General features: G+C 39.2%; 2 protein-coding genes across 2 annotated transcripts in view; both read right to left on the bottom strand.

Moving 5' to 3' along the window:
• LOC126825198 (uncharacterized) overlaps positions 1 to 24,164 on the bottom strand; it is a 118,988-nt gene that overhangs the window by 88,369 nt on the left and 6,455 nt on the right. The gene's annotated exons all lie outside the window — the stretch shown is intronic.
• On the bottom strand, positions 18,342 to 21,513 carry LOC130013171 (uncharacterized). Its single transcript, XM_056101854.1, has 3 exons — positions 21,458 to 21,513; positions 20,042 to 20,138; positions 18,342 to 19,529 (listed from the first exon to the last, which is right to left on the bottom strand). The coding sequence occupies exons 2-3, from the start codon at positions 20,077 to 20,079 to the stop codon at positions 18,617 to 18,619; spliced, it is 951 nt and encodes a 316-aa protein (XP_055957829.1). The 5' UTR covers positions 20,080 to 20,138; positions 21,458 to 21,513; the 3' UTR covers positions 18,342 to 18,616.

Genomic DNA, 24,164 nt, shown 5'->3' on the forward strand with positions numbered 1-24,164 from the left:
CAAACGAATAACTTTCAAAATAAAAGCAAAAGTCAACATCAGCACATTTGGTAGGGCAGTTCTCTTTATAAATGTTCAATGGCTATCACTATAGAATTATAGACATGGTAAGGTTCTGGAAAGTTGGACCATGAAAAATTTATGAAACATTTTCTATTTATTTTGCTGGAAGATTAATAGTTTATCCTATTATCTTGTAGGATGTGGGGAAAGTTCCACAAGATTTTGGACATATGTTATTTATTTATTTATTTAATCTTGATGTGGATGATATTACGATATAACGTATAAAAAGGTTTGCAGAATTTGGTGACCTCAGGGCATTTTACTTTTGATCACCAGGTAGATGTAGAATGAAAATAAATGAAGTGAAGTGGAATTTCACGTAGCTTTTCTACAACTGGGTTAATGAAGACGGGCATACGCCGTGTAGTGTGCCATGGGGGGTGTTTTCTCGGACAGCAGTTCTGCTGCTTTAAAACATTGTTTTCCAGTCTGGGGTCCGCGAAATACTTGCCGGGGGGGGGGGGGCGTGAAATAAGATAGTACGAAATGTTTGGTATTTGGACAATGAATTTCAGTGGGCTGATGTCCAGTCACATTTGTTCTGTTCTTCGGATTGAAAAGGCGCATAGGAACAGACTAAATTTAGATTAAAGTGCTTTGTTCCTGCTTTTCTTCTGGAAATGTCTTTTATGAATGTCATCCACAATAGGAACGTCTCTCGGATTAACATCCCAAACAATCATTGTTCGTAACTTTTGTATAAACGTGCAATATCGCTGTTCTGTACTTATTTGTTCGCTTTTAGGGTTCTCATAATATTACACTTTCCCACAATTGTAAGTGAGATTATAAGCTTGGGAGCTGTGCCGGATTCAGATGGAGAGATATCCTAGGCTACCCGCTTATGAGGCCCCTTCCAATCCGCCACCCTCGCGACTAGAGGAACATGAAAGTGTGTTTAAGCAAAGTCAAGGAGGATGACAGTGTGAGAAATATTATACACCTAGGCCCCAGACCCCCTAGATCCCGAGGCCCCATGTTTCAGTCTGCCAAGCCCATCGGTAAATCCTACACTGCTTGGATAGATTAAAATGTAATAACTATTTTCAAAAATTACTTTCACATCACTTCGCTTGGCTGATCATTTATACATATAAACATAAAGAGTATCCGTATCGGGTTTCGAAAATATTTTTAATTTCCTTTCATATATTATCGTTGCTCAATAAATGTGCTATTTGTGTACAACTGAGTCATAAGATACGTTAAGATTAAAACCCTGTATTTTAAAAAACGCGAAAAGGAGGCCTATATTTGCAGTTACCAAGCATCAATAAGCTAGTATAAATGTCATCATCGTCGAAACGTTGCATGTTAATAAACCAGTAATTGTTATCCATAAATAGTGTTTAGTGTAATAGAAAAAAATGTACTAATTAGTTCGTTCCGCACGACTGTCTTTCGTGTCCTATATCCCTTTGTCGAGATAATTCAAATTTTGACAAAGCGGCGCAATACCGATGGGAAAAACAAAATATAGGGTCAATGTGACCTTGTTGCTTCTGTTGCAAAATATAAGTGCTATGACAAATAGAGGACGCCAGTAAGAGAAACAAACGGATATACCGACATTGAAAGTTACTTATGTGGAACCATTTTCTGTAAGTGAGCATAGATAGGACAGACCCGAAATATGAAGTTATGTAGAAGAAATCTTTGACAAAAAATTAATTGATTTCTATGTCCAATATCTTGTGGACTCTTTGTGGTGACAACTTCCACACAAAAACTCCCAAATCTTGTCATAAACGTTTGAAGTGGATCTATAATTCAGACATCATTTTTGGCTTCATACAAACAAACGTCTTTCATTTTCTTAGGCCATTAAAAACAATTATTGGTTTTCTTTCCAACTTGATGCACACATTCGATTTGTAATTCATCATTATGGCTATAAAGAATAGCTCTTACATTCACATTGCCAAACTGAGAATAAATTGAAAATAAATTGAAGCCTAACACATTCGAGAATGAACTGTCATGGTCAACACAGGGATAAAACACGGGACATCCAGGTTAGCAATGCAATATCTTACTCACTGACCACCGTGCATCTTCCCTCTTGTCTCTCTATCTATCTAGGACGAGAATGTTGATTCAGATAGAATGCACACTCTGAGTTCTACAGGGGCATTGATATGACAATACGACAAAACACTTCTAGACAAAAATGTTGAAAACGGTTTGAGGTTAATTAAAATGAACAACATATTATGTGTTCAAATTCAAATGTTCGATATGACAAAAACGAATCAAGTTCCTTACAGTAACCATTAATTGTCCTTACTGTAACAAAATTAGCCCCCCCCCCCTCACCCATATAATTGTATATGATGGAATAATACCCGTGTGTAAGATACTTAACATAGTGTGATTTGTTACTGTAGTAATTATCAACTATCTCAATCTATAAGGAAAGTCAGTTTAAGAATTTATATTATAAAATGTCAATCCTGTAACAAAATGTGTCCATCCAGTAACAAAATTAGCCGTTACAGAAAAGACTGTTACAGGACTGACATTACAGACACTAAAATTCTTGACTACATAATGAATTCTCCCACTATGCTGTTAATTTCTTTCATCTAGGCAAGATCACTCAAATTTATAATTACTGTGAACAATATAATTTATACCCTGAATATATAAAGTTGTCAAAGGGTTGTTACTGGAAAGATGTGTTTTAAAAATACTCATTGATTTTAGGCAGATAAACCCAGAAGGCCGGGAAACTAAGATAGTAAATTACATCATACATCAACAAATGGGTCCTTTATTATTGTATGTTTTAATACACTGTTACAGGATGTACATAATTTGTACAAGGGTTTACTTTTATATTAATTCAATCAAGTTAGTTTTAAAAATAATGCAGAAAGACAGGAATTTCTACCAATTTTGATAATGACCCGTGTATAACATGTATTATATGAATAAATACCTTTACAAAGAGAATGGAAAATATCAGTATCCAGTTTCATAGTACTGGGTGATCACAAGCTTCCCTACTTTCATTTTAATCAATAAGTGTTATAGAAATGATCTGTGTTAAACTTGAAACGTGTTAATTGACACCTCACCTGCACACCTTATAAACCGCCGATACCACCACAACACAGATAACTAAATACAATCAATAAATACTTAATTCTATTTCATGTTCGTAATAAAGTTCCTATCATTATGTTCTGTTATCTGTAGTGTTACATTGAGGGCGATAATTTGCAGTGGCACCAATTCAAGGCGTCTTTAACATTAAAAATCGCCTGGCAAATAACATTTAGGGTGTCAGTCATCTGCACATGCGTTGCCACAACCTGGGCAATTTCCCATTCCGAAATCTGTCCCCATTCAACGATAGCTGTCTACGTCCCTGTAAGTAAATAACGTAAATATCCAAAGCCAGACCTGAGACATATTGTAACTGAATAAATAAATTTATTACAAAAATCACCAAAGTGTTCATTTCAAAGAGTTAGCGTCAGTAGAAGGAACTACATTTATGAAATTTTTTTAGAATACTTTAATGGCTATGGTCTTGATAAATATTGATTACAAAAGAAAAAACTCGTCTAAGGCTATGTTATACCCGGCAAAGCTGCGCTGAGCCCTGTTGAGCAAGATCTGACCGAAAAGGTAGGTCAGTACGGAACGGGACGGCGGTGGTCTGAAGCGTATCATCACTGAGCTGATCTCGTTAGGTCGTGAGTTGTGAGCGACGTCGTTCACTGACAAACAGGCTATCGCGCTGTGCTCACTAAACCGCCTGCGCAAAAATCTCAGCGGCAGATTTTGGTTACCCACAAGTCGTAGCTGGCATCAACGATGTGGGGGCGTTCCCGAAGACATTCAATGAATAGTTTCGGCAAGGATAGATGCGATTTTATGGTTTCCCAGCGGCCATCCGTGCCCACATCGCCGCTCATGAGCGCGACCGCGACATGGCTTTTCACCAACTTTCAGCAGGGGGCCATAACTCAAAGTGGCTATGCCGTAATTCAGCATGTCACGCAGGTACGGCGTATCTGACCTCTGGCAATTGCAAATGTCGTCGATGTCACCGTGGATAACTTCCAACGTATCCTATACTGATTACCCATTTGATAAATGTAGTTCCTTTTACTGGCGCTAGAAATAGTAAAGAATAAGAGAGAGGGAGAGAAATGGGGTTTAGCGTCCACTCGACACAAACTAGGTCATTTCGGGACTAACATATGCTTCAATTTTATTTCAATAATTCGCTTGCGCGTAGGGGTCTTTAGCAGTGGGAGGAAACTGGAGGACCCGGAGAAAACCCACGAGGTTGGACAGGCGACCCTACTCCTTGTCACGTACAACCGGGTAAATCGAAACCACGCCAGTAGACTCAATGACAGACCCTCGTGATACAGCGCGCACACGCTAACCATTCGGTCATTTCCCCCACGCTTCTGTACAATCGAAACACTTATTCGTTCCATAGGGACAATGTGTTCAAAGGAGATAATCAATTCGGTCAAAGGAGATAATCAATTCGGTCAAACGAGATACTAATCCGTTCAAACGAAATAATTAATTCGTTCAAACAAAATAATTAATTCGTTCAAACAAAATAATTAATTCGTTCAAACCACATAATTCATTCGTTCAAACCAAATAATTCATTCGTTCAAACGAGATACTAATTCGTTCAAACGAGATACTAATTCGTTCAAACGAGATACTAATTCGTTCAAACGAGATACTAATTCGTTCAAACGAGATACTAATTCGTTCAAACGAGATACTAATTCGTCCAAACGGATTACAAAAAAAATTGTTTGGCACTTATGGGCCCTCGTAATATGTTGTGTAGTTTGTGTCACGATCATGAATCGTGTCCTCTAGTTTCGGTTCTTTTGTAACGATGTACAAAGGGCTATTCATTGTATTCAATTATTTATTTAACGGGTAACAAGTGAATAAATGAATACAATGAGCTTTAATGCCTTGCTGACATTTTATATAGCATAATTTATGGCGTATGTCCGTCTTCATTAGCACAGTTGGAGCAGTAGGACGTTAATTCCAATTTTATTTCATTTCATTTCAGTTTATCATAGCTAATTTTTGGGTGTTGCTAACACGCGGAATGGAACAGGGAACGTAACTGAACTGAACAAGTAAGAAAACGTCTGGATTTTATACTTTGTATTGTATATATAAGTTGTCATAAAACGAAACTATTTGGTAGGTACGTTGAGTGATTTTATCAACTATCTTTGTATCGTTGCACATTTTAAAAGTATACCACAAACGTACACAAACCCAGCTAAATAAAATAATAGACAAGTGTTATATTTGTTAAGATGAGTCCTTATTAGTATACATGTCAGTGCATGTTCATCAGAGTAACTCTAAGATTATGAATACTAACCACCATGGTTGTAAACTAACTTGACGACAGTGGTAAACAATTTTAAAAAACATGTTAAATACTATATTCAGCAAATAACTTGTTGGGTCCGTATATGTCGCGTGATAGAAATAAAATGCTAATTGCAGACAGTTTTTGTTGTTTCATTTATCTGTACACTTTTATAAAAGAAATTACATGTTGAATAAAAGTCCTGGAACAGCTTGCAGACAGTGCAAATCAAATCGTCTTCTTTTTAAGGACAAAGGGACAACACCGATTTTAACAGAGTCTCAGATATAAAAGTCCATGTACGTATGAAATATAAACACCAACATATAGAGGAATGGTGTCATTAGCTTGTCTGAAAATTTCACCTCAAAATATTGAGTCGTTTGAACGTGAACGTCAAAACCGATTATCCGGACACATATCCCTTTAAGATTTCGGGTCAATTTTTCCGTTGGGTACCTGATAATATGTTGTTCCTTTAGAGGTCTATACAATGCTGTACTTGATAACGAATGGTAAATTCCATCTACACGTTATTTGTATAAAATAAACGTTTGATCTAAAAACTGTATAATACAGCTTGGGACACCGGTCTCCATATCCTGATGTTAAAGCATTGCTGGTTTAAGTTGTTTGAAAATGTGGCACGTATATTGAGTTAGTTGCCCAGGACTAGGGCAGAGGTTTGTAAGGGCTTTTCACACAAATTTAAGCAATTGTATTCTCCAAAATATAATCTAGATTGTCCCTTTAAGTATTATTGAACACAATCGACATGATATGACTTGATATCTAGAGAGTATCAGGTTAAACTTTGACTACTACATATTTTATTCTATTCAGATTCATTTAATTAAAACGAAATTTACAAATACCATCATCGTTTGATGTTAATCTGTACAATGAGATAAATGATTCGTCGTATTCATAAGCCCATATGTGGTCTTACTGACTAATTTCTGTCATTGATTCTAGTGGTGTGGTTTCCATTCCCAACCAAATTATTGAAATAAAATTGAACCATGTGATAGACCCGAAATGACCTAGTTTGTGTCGATTGGACGTTAAACCCTATTCTCTATCTCTTTCCACCGAATAGGTGCTGAAGACGGCCATTTCGTAAAGGACGAAAATACCACAAAATGCTTGATTGTTACATATTATGCGCTTTTAACAGATACATAACAAACGCGAAAATTTGCGATGGCGAAGATATGGAGTCAAACTGCTCTTGCGTTGGCCTGTTCGGTAGTGAAGGTCTTCAGCTACATGAGAACTAGTATATGACTTATCATTCTTAAATTCGATTTGAGTCATCATAGTGATAAGTTACTTGTTTTATTATTTTCTGTTTCACTTAATTTATCTTTATTCCGTTTATTAGTACTTTAATAATTGTCTGTTGTGCCTACTTTGTGTCGGGTGGACGTTAAACCAATTTCTCCCTCTCGCTTTAATTGTTTGTATAGTGTATAACGACATTGTGTTTGATTGCGCCCCAATGGTCAGCTATATTCAAAGGTTCAGGTTGTGTCACGTTTTGATGACGGGCGTCCTTTATTCGGCGACACCAGTTTAATGCTTACTTAAATTTCCCCGTGAATTTAGTCCCATTAGCATTTTCAAAGGATATGTCAGTTTTCGGAGAAAGCACACATGTAGTCAAATTTAACTGAATTTCTCTGGGAATATATAACCCTATGAAGATTTATCAAAATATTTTGTTTTTAATTTCAGATTACCCCCTCTAGAAAAGATTAGTTTCGTCCTTTTCTATTTTTCAAACCCACAGAAGTTAATCGTTTCTAGAGGGAGTATTCTGGAAATAAAAAAACCCTAAATATTTTGATAAATCTAAATAGGGTTATATATTCTGTGGCGTTAACTGGTGCTGGCAGAATGGTGCCTTTTACTCTTTGTATATATACCCATTTACACTAAATAAGAACTATTTTTCATCTAGACATACTTCAAACACCTTTATTTATTTTTCTAATACTTAAAAAAAAAAAAAGTTTTACGGGTTAAGTCGCACCGATGTCATTCCTTTCAGTTATTATAGTAGACATGTGAATATTCACTGCTGATCAGTGAGGGCCCAACTCTGGACCGAACATAGTTTGGCAACCTATTCGCCTACCTGCAGATTCGACCATCAAGCTAGCAACATTTTGGTTGTCAACCTATTCATAATAAACACCGGAATCGCCCATACTCTTCTATATTTATCAACCAAGACAACCCAACGTTACAATGTATAAAATGAAAGTAGAATATATTATACCGTACACTATTGCCATATTAAGCTCTTCTTTTAGCTCCAAAAACAAGTTTAATTTCGGATTGTCATAGCACCTAACTAAATATATTCTTAAAGTTAATTAGACATGCATTATGCAAGAGCTAAATCTGCCTAATGCAGGTTCTTTCCTGGGCCTGATATGTTATATAAACTATTAATTAGACATGTATTAGCATGACAAGACTATAATCAACTCTCGATGCCATCTTGTGTGTCCGATTTTTATTGGATTTGAATCCGATCTGCTGTTCAACGTCCGTTGATGATTAAACGCAAAAATGGATAATCGAGACTTTGTTAATTATCGTGACAGCGGTAACAATACCAATCGGAGCTACAGTGATTTTAAAATAAGGGTTTCTCGGCTTAGAGTGAAACAATTTGACTGCAAGTATCAGCATATTCCATTTACATCATTTAGTTATTAACTAATATAGTGAGAACATCATTTAGTTATAGTGAGAACTGCCACAATCATATTAAAGGGATGCGCTCTCATTCTTAACAATTTTTAAAATAGTCTTTACACAACGACTGTTAATATTCCGAGTCAAAATTGGGATCATGGAACAATATTCTGAGGATCCATATACTGAAAGTTAATTAAATACGCTTGCCACATATTATTGGTAAATGTTGGTCCAAACGTATTAAAGAGGCGCTCTCTCGAGCCCAAACATGGCCATTTTTCAATATTGCGAGTCAAAATTCGGATCATACAAAATTATGATATTAAAACACATCTTTTAATCGAATGGAAGTATGGGAAGGTCACAGGTCAGGAGTGGTGGGTCATAAGGTCCCTGGAACCAGTATAAAACCAAATTTATAATCACAAGCACAACAATTACACAAACATTAAAAAGCAATTTCTCTCGCTGAAATTCTATTTTGACGGGGAACCATTCAACCTAAAAGACCATCTTGTAGTTCTTCCATTACCTCGTCATGTCTAAGCAGTAGCTCTCTAGTTTGGTCTTGCAACAGCTGAGCTACCGCATTGATACGTTCTGCTATCTCATGAGGAGATGACTTATGGATATCTATTGAAGTGGATATCAGGGTGTGATTAGGTTGAGGTAAATTTTGGCCCGACAGCGGCACTACGACCTACTCTTATATCGAATTCCAACTGTCAATGGATCTTTTACGTGCACACCGATGTGTAAACAGGATCTCGGTTTTTCGTCCCATCCGAAGGATGCCGATAATCCAAATATAATTTAAAAATAGTTCAATGTTTTTCTTGTATTTTAAAATACTTATTCCCTTGTTTTAAATCGAATATATTCATGTATTTTAATGCCTATTTTATATTATGCTTCCTTGTTGCTACACTTTTCTAAGTTGCATATATTAATTGTTTTAGGTAAGGCACATGTTGTAAAATCCATATTAGTATAAATGAAATAGGTTTTATGGCACGTCAGTCCAAGTCAGGCTATATTGAGTCAAACAGATGGTGAAAAGTGAGATATATTATAAATTTATCTATATTAGTACATGTATTTGTGACTGTCGTTTGTCTGTCTGTTTGTCTGTCTGGTCAGTGTTGGCAGCCACACTAGCGCCGTTCCGAGACTGAAATTTAGTGTAAAGAGGTATCTTGGATCGGGGAGTAACATAGGCTATGTGGCATCGGCCTACCGCTTCCTGTTTTAGAGTTATACTACTTTCAAACCGTGCAGCGTCGGGTCATCCGCCAGTATGTAGATACAAACATGATCTCTGTGTTAAAATTATATTTGAAATGTGTTTAACCGGTTCTATTACATGTGGGATAATGGCTGGGACCACTTAATTATGATCAAAAGAAAACAAAATGTTTATAGATTTAGGCCTACCATTTTTTTTATTTTTTATTTTTTTTTTTTTTTGCAAAATTTCAGTTTAATTGTTCTAGAGCTATATTATAGAAAAAGATTGTCAGACAAAAACAGTCTGAAAGCGAATTATCTGACAATCTGATTAAAACACAGATACTATTTCGTTTCGTTTTATAGTTCAAAATATCGTTTTACTTATCTTTACTACATTAGGATCTGAAAAAGTTGTTATCATTGACGTGTTCTGAATGGTGTGAGCTATTAGCCAATGAAACGGTCTGTTACGGCGGGCTTTATGCGTGTTTTGCACGGAACTGTGGGTAATCTATCAGAAACATCAATGCTGATTGGCTAACCAAATGTCTGACGTCATAGGGTAAAAAGACGCTCGTATGACTTCTGACGTGACCTATCGCTACAACCGGTCAGTTGTGTAGGCCATCGAAAGTATACAAAAAACGAAACAAAATATAGATCTGTGTTTTAATCCGAATAATTATCTGACAGAACAACAATGGACATTTTATATTATTAGACTTTCTTTAGAGGTATTTTTCTGTTACTTTTAGTAACCAGCGGTTGCCGGGCGAAATAATATTATGCCCACGTTTTGCAAGAGATGGATAGAGAACAAACTAAAGAAAAACAGGATTTTCGTACAGTCAGGAGGCATAATCCAGAACGTTATGGTCTGAAATGCGCGAATATCGACAGGGACTGTGATCTTTGGAATATAAAGATATATTTTAAGTTTCATCGAAAATGGACAACAATTGAGCCCACCAGAGAAGTCACAACCTTCGTATTACACATACATTTATACAATTGCATACACGGAGCGGCCATTTTGTTCGTAAGTGTCGTTTCGATTTTCACGAAATTCGAACTCAGCCATCATTATGGTGTAACGGTGACATGTTTAAACGGTTTTTAAATTGGATAAAACTTGTGACCTCCAGAGGACCCACTAGCTAAAAATGTGATTTTTTTCGTACAACCCAGGAAGTTATGGTCTAATATGTGCGAATATCCAAAGGAACTGGGATCTTTGGATATAAACATTTATTTAAGTTTCATCTAAATCAGACAAAAATTGGGACCTCTAGAGGACCACAAACTTCTACATACTTTTACACTATTTGCGTTCATTTTATCGGGCAGTTTGGGTCCGCTTCTTTTCGAAATTCGAACTCGATCATCACCAGGGTGTAACGATAATATATTTAAAAGATTTTTAAAATCAGAAAAAAAATTGTGACCTCTAGAGGGCCCACAAGCCAAGATCGCGACTTTTTCGTACAATCAGGGGTCATAATCCAGGAAGTTACGGACCGCTATGCGCGAATATTGAAAGGAATCAAGATCTTTGGGAGAGAGAGAGATGGAAATGTGGTTAAACGTCCACTCGACACGTACTATGTCATTTCGGGACTAACATACGGTTCAATTTTATTTCAATAATTCACTTGCGCTTACGGGTCTTTAGCAGTCGCAGGAAACCAACGAGGCTGGACAAGCGACCCTACTCCTTGTCACGTATAACCAGGGAATCGAAATCACGCCAGTTGACTCAATAACAGACCTTATGATACAACGTGCACGGGCTACGCCCCCCCCCCCACCCGAGATGTTTGGAATATAAACCCATGTTTTAAGTTTCATCAAAATCGGATAACATTTCTGGCCTCTGGGGGGTCCACAACATTGATATTATATTCTTTAACAACATTTGCGTACCACACGCTGAAAACGCGATTTTTCGTTCAATCAGGGGTCATAATCCAGGAAGTTACGGTCCGATATGTGCGAATATCGACAGGAACGGAGATTGTTGGGTTATAAACATATTCTTCAAGTGTCATCAACATCGAATAATAATTGTGAACTCTGAGTGTCCACAAGCTAAATTCTTATTTCCTGTACAATCAGGGGCCATAATCCATGAAGTTACGATCCGATACATGCCAATATCGAAAGGAGTCGATATCTTAGGGAGATAAACCTATCTTTTAAGTTTTGTCACAATCGGGTAAAAATTGTGACCTGGAGAGTGTCAAAAAACAAATTGTGGACGGACGGACGGACGAACGGACAGGGGCGACGACAATATTCGCCCACATGGAAATATGGGCGTATAAAAATATTAAACGGCTTGTAACATAGGCTATAGCCAATATTGATATTTTCTGAAAGCTTATAACTTGGGAAGCCATTTTGAAAAAAATCCCATTACCTACTGAAGCACCTGTGGGTTTGTTTTTGTTTGTGTCACTGATGTCGGTGAATTGAGAAACCAAACAACCAGTGTCCTGAAATCCCTATCACAGTTAATCTGATTAAAACACAGATCCTATTTCGTTTCGTTTTATTATAGTTCAAAATATCGATTTACTTGTCTTTATTAAATTAGGACCTGGAAACGTTGTTATCATTTACGTGTTCTGGATGATGTGGGGGATAAGCCAATGAAACGGTCATGCTGGGAACTGTGTGTAATACACTAGAAACATCAATGCTGATTGGTTAATCAAATGTCTGACGTCACAGGGTCAAAAGCCGCTTGTATGACCTCTGACGCGAACTATCACTACAACCGGTCACATCGTCATGTAGTGTAGACCATTGAAAGTATAAAAAAACGAAACGAAATATAGATGTGTATTGTAATCAGATTGTATCACAGCAAATTAGTTCTCACTACTTTCTGGAAAAGGACCCAGAAAATCGTAAAACGGGTTGTTACACACCCCAAGTTCGTAATCACGTTGTCACTCCGTCTAATTACAGAAAGGGACAAATTTTGAACAAGCTCAAAGTTCTAAACCATCTTCCCGTCCATGAAGTTCATAAGCAGATTGTAAATAGTTGCTACTACGTTCACTTCATTCGCACATAGTTTGAGCCCGTTTGACAATATTTTCCAGAACGTAGTGAGAACTACATTTTGAACGCATGTATTGATTGCAACCGACCAGTTGCGTTTCTTACAGTCGCCACTTCGATGTACATCGCATTTCATTTAATTGTGTAAATTATGATTGTTTCTAAGTATGGTGAATATATCGGTTCAACACCAAAATTCAAATTTTATCTGAGGAGGAACACCAGTTATTGATTCATTTAAAGGTTCATTTTACATGATTTAAGATTAGTTTTATTTATTTCTAAATAAATACATATTGGACATATTAATCAAAATGGTGGATGGTAAATAGTCCAACATGGCCGTTACGCATATTAATGAATCTATTTGTAACTTGGGGTTAGGGTTAGGGTTAGGATTATAAGCGTTACGGGAGAGGTCATATAGGTCATGCCTGTTCCTCAATCTCCTTCAATTTCTGAATAAAATATTGTTAAAAAAAGTAATAATAATAATAATAATTATATACGGCGGCCATGTTGGATTCAACTTGGGTCCAATTTACCGCCAATCAGTATCAAAACATTTTCATTAATAGTTCCATACTAAACTCAGAACGATGTTGTGAGGGGAGGGGGGCGTGTCCATCACATGGGCTCAGAACGATGTTGTGGGGTGGGGGGGCATCAAATAGGCTCAAAATCAATTGTCACCCATCATACACGTAGCCATGGTTTATTCTTTTATCATGAAAATATGCCGTAAATCGAAACATAATACTATTTCAATAAAAATTAAATCTACACAAATCAAATATGCCATTTTTTGTACTGGAAATATTAACGAATTACACATCAAGGTAAACTATTAAAACTAAAGAGAAACATTTAAAATTCATCTTAAGGGGTCTTATTTGGTGTTGAGTTAACGATTCCCTTTTCAGCTGTGACAAAGTGATCTTTATACTTTTCATCAAATTGAACGATCATTTAGGTGCATGAACTCAGATTTGATAATATTTGATATTGACGTTTCACCTCTGTGTAAACTTGGTTGAGGCACGGACTGCCTACGATCTTATTAAACAACTAATTAATTCAATATGTCCTTTACAAGCTACACATGATATGTTTATAACACTAGGCAGAACTTCAAAGAGAATGTAGTAGTGGTCAGTGTATCATACTATGACCTGACAATGACATCCAAAGAAATATGCAGTGTAATTACAGATATCATAATTTGATAAATAAACAATACCATATATGATGATCACCCTTGTTCATCTTCCCTAATTGTTGAACACTATATAAGCAGGTGTTTATTGACAGTAAGTCTGACATGGAATTGAGCTTCTACCGAATTGTGTCTATTTCATGTTCTTAATAAAGGTCAACAGGGTATCTCAGTTTTCAAAAGAAGTGATCAAAAAGGCTCAATTTTGAGCTTGCGCCCCCTCGCCCCCAGGATGCCCCAAGTGCCCCTTGGTCGAAATCTGTTGCTCCTAAGACCTTCCCGTACCCGTGCACCTCTAAAAACGATGTTTTGACCCCCCTGGGTCTTCTGAGGGGTGACCCGCCCTTTATGGCAGGCACAATTCTGAGCTTCCTCTTTTGACTTGACTGGAAGAGGCTCAGAATTGTGGAGAGGCCTTTATCTGGCGCCCCAGGCCATTCAATGGCCGTCAATAGGTCTTTGCTCACAATTGTGCCTTACAGATGTTGCCCAATTTCCGTTTTTCGCGCTTTGGTGTGCCGTAGGGTGGCGGGTACGAGTATGAGTGGGTAAGGCCCTGCCCTCGGGTGGTCTGGTATCCATTCAGGGGGTCAGCCCCAGAAAAAAAAAAATTGCCACGCCCCTTTCTGGACATGTCCTAAAATTTGATTTTTTTTTTTTTGACAGAAGGTCGGAAAATTTGGATTGGGTATGGGTGGGGTGGGGCTTTGGTCCACCCCCCGTAGGTGGAGGGTGGTTGCGTGCCCCAAGTCGGTCGTTGATGCGCGCAAATTTGATTTTTTACTCAACCTGATGTGCGCGGACAAGATAAATTGCCTAATTTAACCTTGGAGTTGACTTTTTTCACACAAATATAATTAATGGAGATGAGTTTTTAAAGATACGCCTGTCGCCTCGCCAAAATATATTAATAAAGTGGAAAATATTCCAAGTTTACACGCAAAACAGCGAAAACGCAAGTGTCAGCGGTCTGATTCCCGTCTGATTCCCGAATTTGTGCCAGGTTTCGGCCTCTTTTCCTTTTCCGCCCATCACCTGAGCCGTCTGAGCAAGTTCCGGGGCCATTATCTCTGGAATGAGAATATGCAGGGTTTTGGGAATTATACGATCAAAAAGCTGAAGACCGTACGATTTCACAGAGACGTCGCACGAGAGGCCAGGAAGAGTGCAACCGCTTGAAATCCAGCGCCAAATGCGAGCGAAGAGCAGTTACGGGACCCTAAAAGGTTTATTTTTCGTCAAATACGGACATGCAGCCAAGGCACCGATGGTCCCACAAAGATCAATGCCTGTGGAAAACATTGACGAAGGATGTCTCGATCGAGACCTGGCATGCACGTGGCATTGTATAAACCATTTTAGCCACAGCAGCACCACAGCAAAGTCGCGAGAACGGGTTTATTCGGCGGTTTTTGGTCGCCCAGTCGAAAACTCGTGCAATTGCCTCCAAAGTCAGCCACAATGTACACCATCCTATCGCCCAGCCACCTGAGAAAATGGAAGGCGATTCAAGCCGCGAGTCGCGAGTTTTTGGATGGACAGCGGCGGCGGAAACACCACTGAAGCCGCTGTGCGGCACGAATTTGTTTCAGGTTTGGGCCTCTTTTCCTTTTCCGCCCATCACCTGAGCCGTCTGAGAATATGCAGGGTTTTGGGAATTATACGATCAAAAAGCTGAAGACCGTACGATTTCACAGAGACGTCGCACGAGAGGCCAGGAAGAGTGCAACCGCTTGAAATCCAGCGCCAAATGCGAGCGAAGAGCAGTTACGGGACCCTAAAAGGTTTATTTTTCGTCAAATACGGACATGCAGCCAAGGCACCGATGGTCCCACAAAGATCAATGTCTGTGGAAAACATTGACGAAGGATGTCTCGATCGAGACCTGGCATGAACGTGCATTGTATAAACCATTTTAGCCACAGCAGCACCACAGCAAAGTCGCGAGAACGGGTTTATTCGGCGGTTTTTGGTCGCCCAGTCGAAAACTCGTGCAATTGCCTCCAAAGTCAGCCACAATGTACACCATCCTATCGCCCAGCCACCTGAGAAAATGGAAGGCGATTCGAGCCGCGAGTCGCGAGTTTTTGGATGGGCAACGGCGGCGGAAACACCACTGAAGCCGCTGTGCGGCACGAATTTGTTTCAGGTTTCGGCCTCTTTTCCTTTTCCGCCCATAACCTGAGCCGTCTGAGCAAGTTCCGGGGCAATTATCTCTGGAATGAGAATATGCAGGGTTTTGGGAATTATACGATCAAAAAGCTGAAGACCGTACAATTTCACAGAGACGTCGCACGAGAGGCCAGGAAGAGTGCAACCGCTTGAAATCCAGCGCCAAGCGAGCGAAGGGCAGTTACGGGACCCTAAAAGGTTTATTTTTCGTCAAATACAGACATGCAGCCAAGGCACGGATAGCCTCACAAAGATCAATGCTTGTGCCGAAGGATGTCACGATCGAGACCTGCCATGCACGTGGCATTGTATAAACCATTTTGGCCACAGCAGCACCACAGCAAAATCGCGAGAACGGGTTTATTCGGCCGCTTTTGGTCGCCCAGTCGAAAACCCCGTGAAATTACCTCCAAAGTCGCCACAATGTACTCCAACCTATATCCCAGACACCTGAGAAATTGGAAGGCGATTCGAGCCGCGAGTCGCGAGTTTTTGGATGGGCAGCGGCGGCGGAAACACCAGAGAAGCCGCTGTGCGGCACGAATTTGCGCCAGGTTTCGGCTTCTTTGCCTTTTCCACCCATCACCTGAGCCGTCTGAGCAAGTTCCGGGGCCATTATCTCTGGAATGAGAATTGGCAGGGTTTTGGGAATTATACGATCGAAAAGCTGAAGACCGTACAATTTCACAGAGACGTCGCACGAGAGGCCAGGAAGAGTGCAACCGCTTGAAATCCAGCGCCAAGCGAGCGAAGGGCAGTTACGGGACCCTAAAAGGTTTATTTTTCGTCAAATACAGACATGCAGCCAAGGCACGGATAGCCTCACAAAGATCAATGCTTGTGCCGAAGGATGTCACGATCGAGACCTGCCATGCACGTGGCATTGTATAAACCATTTTGGCCACAGCAGCACCACAGCAAAATCGCGAGAACGGGTTTATTCGGCCGCTTTAGGTCGCCCAGTCGAAAACCCCGTGAAATTACCTCCAAAGTCGCCACAATGTACTCCAACCTATATCCCAGACACCTGAGAAATTGGAAGGCGATTCGAGCCGCGAGTCGCGAGTTTTTGGATGGGCAGCGGCGGCGGAAACACCAGAGAAGCCGCTGTGCGGCACGAATTTGCGCCAGGTTTCGGCTTCTTTGCCTTTTCCACCCATCACCTGAGCCGTCTGAGCAAGTTCCGGGGCCATTATCTCTGGAATGAGAATTGGCAGGGTTTTGGGAATTATACGATCGAACAGCTGAAGACCGTACAATTTCACAGAGACGTCGCACGAGAGGCCAGGAAGAGTGCAACCGCTTGAAATCCAGCGCCAAGCGAGCGAAGGGCAGTTACGGGACCCTAAAAGGTTTATTTTTCGTCAAATACAGACATGCAGCCAAGGCACGGATAGCCTCACAAAGATCAATGCTTGTGCCGAAGGATGTCACGATCGAGACCTGCCATGCACGTGGCATTGTATAAACCATTTTGGCCACAGCAGCACCACAGCAAAATCGCGAGAACGGGTTTATTCGGCCGCTTTTGGTCGCCCAGTCGAAAACCCCGTGAAATTACCTCCAAAGTCGCCACAATGTACTCCAACCTATATCCCAGACACCTGAGAAATTGGAAGGCGATTCGAGCCGCGAGTCGCGAGTTTTTGGATGGGCAGCGGCGGCGGAAACACCAGAGAAGCCGCTGTGCGGCACGAATTTGCGCCAGGTTTCGGCTTCTTTGCCTTTTCCACCCATCACCTGAGCCGTCTGAGCAAGTTCCGGGGCCATTATCTCTGGAATGAGAATTGGCAGGGTTTTGGGAATTATACGATCGAAAAGCTGAAGACCGTACAATTTCACAGAGACGTCGCACGAGAGGCCAGGAAGAGTGCAACCGCTTGAAATCCAGCGCCAAATGCGAGCGAAGGGCAGTTACGTGACCGTGAAAGGTTTATCTTTCGGCAAATACGGACATGCAGCCAAGGCACCGATGGCCTCACAAAGATCAATGCTGGTGGAAATCGTTGTCGAAGGATGTCCCGATCGAGACCTGGCATGCGCGTGCTATTCTTTATAATATTTTGGCCACAGCAGCGCCACAAAGACCGAGCAATAGCTCAAAAACCGGGTTTTTCGGCGGTTTTCGGTCTGTCAGTCAAAGACCCGTGGTTCGATTGTCTCCAAATTCTATCAGAATTTACTCTACCCTATGCCCTACCCCCCTGAGAAATTTTGAAGGCAATGGGAGTCGTGTTTTTGGCAGTGGGGAACGCGGAAAGGCCGCGGGGAGCGGGATGGGAGGAAATTTGGCGCGGAAAGGGCGTTTGCTCGATTGGTACGTGCGACTTGACGAAAAAAGTATGTCAGCTTTCGATCCATACCTTGGGCGATGACGTGCGATCATCCTTTCCCGACCGTTTTTCGGGCGGAATGCGGCTTAACACGACTTTCCACCGAGATTTTGGCGGAAGCAACAAAATGTGGACCAAACCGAATTAAGCTCTTATCAATTATGCTGATCTTCTGCTATCTGTAGTGTTACATAGCATAATATACCTGACGCAAAAGAATGACGTCGCACGAGTTTCAAAGTTGTTATGTAGAAATTGTAATTGGGATGTGTTACGTTCTCCACATGACGTGACTTATTAGCAGCTATACCCTTTCATAAAACAAAGTTCTGTGTATGATATAGTTAGAATCGTTTATTGTTAAAACTGCTGATCGTATGAAAATGATGATATCTGGTTTTAAGTGGGCTACATCAATAAATTGATAACCCTCTATTTGAAAGGAAGCTTCGGAAGGTCATAGGGCAACAGCGGGGGGCCATCAGGCCCCTTGAACCAGAATAAATCCAAAATCATAATCGCAAGTACAACAATTACAAAAATATAAACAGGAATTTCTCGACCTGCATGTAAAACAGCACATTTCAATTTTTCCATTTGCTCGTTATGTCTTAGAAGAGCATCTAGTAGTTCTTCCATTTCCTTGTCATGTCTTAGCTGTAGCTCTCTAAGTTGGTCTTTCAACTGCTGAGCTACCTCGGTGATACGTGCTGCTACCTGATGAGGGGTTGACTTATGGATATCTCTTGCGTTGGATATCAGGGTACCAATATCTATGGGGAGTGTGATTAGGTTGAACACAGCTCCAACTATGGGCACAGCGTCAATAGCAGCTCCAACACCTCTAAGTGTGGCTCCAGATGCATCCAAGAGCACGTCCACCAATCTGACTAATTGAATTCCCGCCGTTACTACGCTACCAATAGGAGCCACGCCTCTTATGGAATGAATAAATAATCTAAAACCCTCCATTGCATTTTGATAATCCAGTACAGCCTGGTTATCTGCCTCGAGCACTTTGTTGCATTTCATTCTTGTGTTTTTACTAACTACAATATCGCCTATGGCAGCTCCAGCACTTGTGACACCAGATAGAACTCCCACGCCAGCCCCCGCCGCTGTTAAAACAACGCCAACTCCAAATAGGGGTATCGTTGCCAATCCAGCAATTGTTAAACCTGCTGAAACTACTCCACCAACGGCACCGGATATTTTACTGATCCTGACCTTGCGTTTGCTTGAGTTTAATTCATCGGCCAGTTCCAACAATGTGGCTACTGTAGCTTGTCGACGATTAACAAACCTAGCAAAATCGGCTTCAAGTTGTCGGATTCGTTCAAGCAACCTGGAAAATAAAAATATGAATTGAGTCATACGAATTTACGTGTACGTATCAGTGCTAGGTTAAAGTGCCGCTGTAAGATCGATTCCTTTTGGAAAATCGATCAGTACTTGTGTGTTGATTCTACTTCAGACAGATCATGTGAAAAATTCTCTAAATATTGTGTACAAGGGGGGTAAATACAAACGCACCAGTCCAGAGTTATGGCCCTTGTTTCACTTTGTCGAACCTACTAAACATTCTGTCGACAAAGGTTATCTTCCGATATGCATTATTTAAATTAGTAAAGCGATTAAGGTTATTGAATTTCAACAAATTCTGATAACACTTCTAGAGCTACGACCCTTGTTTCACTTTGTAGAACCCTGTGAAATGCTCTAGCGACAGAAGTTATCATCCAAACTATATGGAATTGACATCAGTGTCTTGTAAATGTCCCTTTTACCAAAAGCTTTAATATTGTCTTGTTTTGTAATATCATAAATGACGTAGTTAATGACGTCACATGTACTTACTGTCGTCGTTGATGTTCATTTAGTGTAGCGTAAGCCATGGAGGTGCTTCAATATAATGTATGTTGATACGCCCTCTTTTCTACAGATCGAATATTCCCTGGAAATTGCAAATAGTGAGAACTGTCAGTCCAATATCCGGTTCTAATAGTAATCGAACTAGAAATTATTTCACAAAAATTCTACTCAATATTTCGTTTCAGTTTTAACAATTTTGACAATAAACCCAGTCTAAATAATGTTTCGATAAACCACACAGTAGTCCAAGCAAGGCTCACATGCTGGTAACTGACGAAATAGACCACTGCACACAAGCAGAGCTATTGGATTTAAAGGAAATAATTTCCGTTACAACTAAACTTACAAGCTGATCAGCAATACACATTCGCTTGGCCGCTCCAATCAGTGAAAGGGGAGACATTTGGAAGAGTTGATTAGCTCTCTATATTATTTATTTTTCTTCTGCAAATTAAATTCTAAAACATTTATTTTGAATTGTTAAGAAAAATGTGTTGTGAATATATCTTGAAAAAAATATTTTCTATTTAGTGTAAATCTATACTAATATTTGTGACTGTCGTTTGTTTGTCTGCCTTGTCTGTCTGTCTGTTCCGGGTTGTCGGATACGCTATGGTTGTCCCGAGGCTACTGCGTTCGGTTTCAGAGTTGTACTACATTCAACCCGTGCAGCGCCGGGTCATTGGCCAGTAGGTAGGCCTACATAAAATTGTACGCGAAGGCGTAAAATAAGTAAAAGACACAAATTCTCCTCCTACCCGATTGTGTTAGACTACGTCCGATGTAAGACTACGTCCGAGGCTACTCCGTTCGGTTTCAGAGTTGTACTACATTCAACCCGTGCAGCGCCGGGTCATCGGCCAGTAGGTAGGCCTACATAAAATTGTACGCGAAGGCGTAAAATAAGTAAAGACACAAATTCTCCTCCTACCCGATTGTGTTAGACTACGTCCGATGTAAGACTACGTCCGAGGCTACTGCGTTCGGTTTCAGAGTTGTACTACATTCAACCCGTGCAGCGCCGGGTCATCGGCCAGTAGGTAGGCCTACATAAAATTGTACGCGAAGGCGTAAAATAAGTAAAAGACACAAATTCTCCTCCTACCAGATTGTGTTAGACTACGTCCGATGTAAACAACGCATGCGCTATCGACGCCGTATGATGTGACGTCACAAGTAGACATATAATGCATGTGACATTAAAGGCCAGTCATCTTCTATAGATAAAGAGTTGAAAGAAGGCTTTCGCATTACCCCTGCAACCAGATTGAAAGTTATCCAGGGTCGTATTTCCGTAACAGCTAAATGGAGAATATTTTCCGACATAAAAATAAAATCGTAATATCGTATCACAAACATTTAAAATCACATTATTCCAGACTATAGTAAGTACATACTTACCGGTGTCTCAGGTATAATGCTGAACTATATCCAACCTGTAACGAAGATTTGAGAGACTTGGTTGTTCTATTTAAATACTTCCGTGCTTGTCGTTATAATAGAATATCTATGAATAGTCAGTATTTATATTCAGAAATTAAATGAAATGAAATGGGGTTTAACATCCTACTGTTCTGCTCCTAAACTGGGCTAATGAAAACGGGATTTATATTCAGAAATAAACCCTTATATGGTATGGAGACCGTATAATATAGCCCAAGCAGCAATACCACACATTTGGAAAGACTTAATAAATAATCATTCAAATCTTGATTATGTTCCCGAATACATGTTTAAAATGGATGACAATTTATTAACACCAAATGATTATAAAACCATAATTATGTGCCCGCATTGTTATTAAAAAAGTGAATGTGAAGAAGACCCCAAACATATCAACATTGATTTTAAAATACCACATTATGTTATCTGGATCAAGGAAAAATTAATTAAAACTGGTGACACTTTATGTCCTTCTTAATTGTAAAGAAGAAACTGAAGATATTTCATTTATTTTACTCATGTGTAGATATATCAATATTAATTACACTTATTTATGTATTATTAACACTGATATTGGCTGTACTGCGCCGATGTCGGGGCAACATTTCCCTCACAGCATACTGTATTGCGTATGCCTGTTTTCATTAGCCAAGCAGGACGTTATTCCCCATTTCATTTCACTTGTATAAAAGTTAACCACAAACGCCAAGAAACCGCGCTATACATGTCAGCGTTATATTTGTTAAAATGATCTCCTATTATGATACATGTCAGTGCATTCTATCGGAGTAACTCTAAGATTACACGTATACCAGTCGTCGAGTCCTACATAGATTTCTCTTTTGAATGTTATTGTATTCAATATGAATACTATTTTGATCTAACTTGACGACCGTGGTAAACAATTTTAAAAAATCCTAACATCAAATACCATACTAAGCAGATAACTTGTTTGACTCCTATACGTCGCGTGATTCTTATCTTAAATTTTCAGAATTGAAACGGGGGGGGGGGGTGAATAGGTAACATGGCATCACACTTCAAGTGGTGTTGTTTCGATTTCCCGCTCGTGCGTGACATGGTTTGTCCAACCTTGTGGGTTTTATCCGGGTACTCCAGTTTCCCCGCCCCTAATACTAAAGACTTGTACGCCCAAACTGACTATTGAAATGGTGTAAGAATCATATGATAGTCATGAATTGACTTAGTTTGTGTTATGCCCAAAATTTGCCATATACATGTTAATATATTGGAAAGTGATATAAACGAATTTTGTGAAAATCTCTAAAAATTAAACTTAAAGGAAGCACCAAATCCAGTTGAAGTGCCCCACGTTCAAGAAAAGGCACCCTCTGTGTCCAGTAATAAATAGGGCCCTTTGTCTTCAAGACAAGACTCTCTGTGTTTGTGTCCATGCGTGTGACCCATCATTCACTAGTGCACATAGGCCACGTTGTTTTTGTTATCCCTTTTCAACACACTGTGCGCTGAATTCGATGCCTGGATGTTGGGTGCATACTGATATCAATACCCAGATCCCTAGTACACATTGGCGTGCATGTAAAATAACTCTTGACAGTTGAAATTTCATATGTCAGAGCAAAATTTCCTTACTTGCATATTGCATTCATTAGCCCAGTCGGGGTAGAACAGTAGGACGTTAAACCCTATTTCATTTCATTTCAATGCGTTTCACGTTTATTTTCCCACCACAAAGATTTTTTTTTAAAAAAAAAATATATTAAAATTGACTTGGGTGGAAATTCTGAAAAACAAATTATATTAGAAATGACTTGGCTAGAAATTAAAATCGACATAGGTGAAAATACTATTAAAATTGACTTGGGTGAATATTAAATTATATTACAAATGACTTGGGTGCAAATTATGAAAAACAAATTATATTAAAATTAATTTGGGTGAAAATTCTAAAAAACAAATAATATTACAAATGACTTGGATGGAAATTAAAATTGACATCGATGAAAATTATCAAAAAAAAATAAATTATATTACAAATGACTTTGGTGAAAGTATAAAAAAAAATTATGTTACAAATGACTTGGGTGGAAATTAAAATTGACTTGGGTGAAAATTATAAAAAAAAAATTATATTAAAATGGACTTGTGTGAATATTTAAAAAAAAATAAATGATATTATTTTTCATGTCCCTTGTCTATAATGTCCATAAAATATCTAAACGATCGGTTAATATTTATTATTTTATAAGAATCCAGTTATTTATATTTAGGTACGTTTTGATCACATTTGTGGACGTTTTTCTTTTGTTCGTTTTTAGTTTACAAAGTTTTTATTGTCGGCAAAAGCTACCGAATTGAGCGATTTTTGCATTTTACAATTACTGAAACTAAATGAATCATTTATAAAATTGATATTCCGTTTTGGGATTCAACTTTCACAACTTTTAAGAATCCGTTTGCGAGAGAACCATGCAGGGACCGGCACATGGTGGGTGATCGATTTTCACCATTTGAATTTATATATGATGGGTAACCCCTCCAAACCCCACTGCCACAATTTTAGATCAATCGAACCATTTTTAGAGTGTAGAAAAATATTTGAGATTTTAAGACCGAAAAAAATCATCATTTTTCGGCCACTTTTCAATTATGGCTTACAACTAAACTACGGCGAGTAGATTAA

This window comes from Patella vulgata, chromosome 6 (assembly GCF_932274485.2).
Source record: "Patella vulgata chromosome 6, xgPatVulg1.2, whole genome shotgun sequence".
NCBI classification, from domain to species: domain Eukaryota; kingdom Metazoa; phylum Mollusca; class Gastropoda; family Patellidae; genus Patella; species Patella vulgata.

Excerpts from the sequence above, each read along its gene's own strand:
- LOC130013171 (XM_056101854.1), bottom strand. The coding sequence starts at position 20,079 with ATGGCTTACGCTACACTAAATGAACATCAACGACGACA. Across the intron at positions 19,530-20,041 it reads AATGAACATCAACGACGACA|GTTGCTTGAACGAATCCGAC; the intron begins GTAAGTACATGT and ends TTTATTTTCCAG.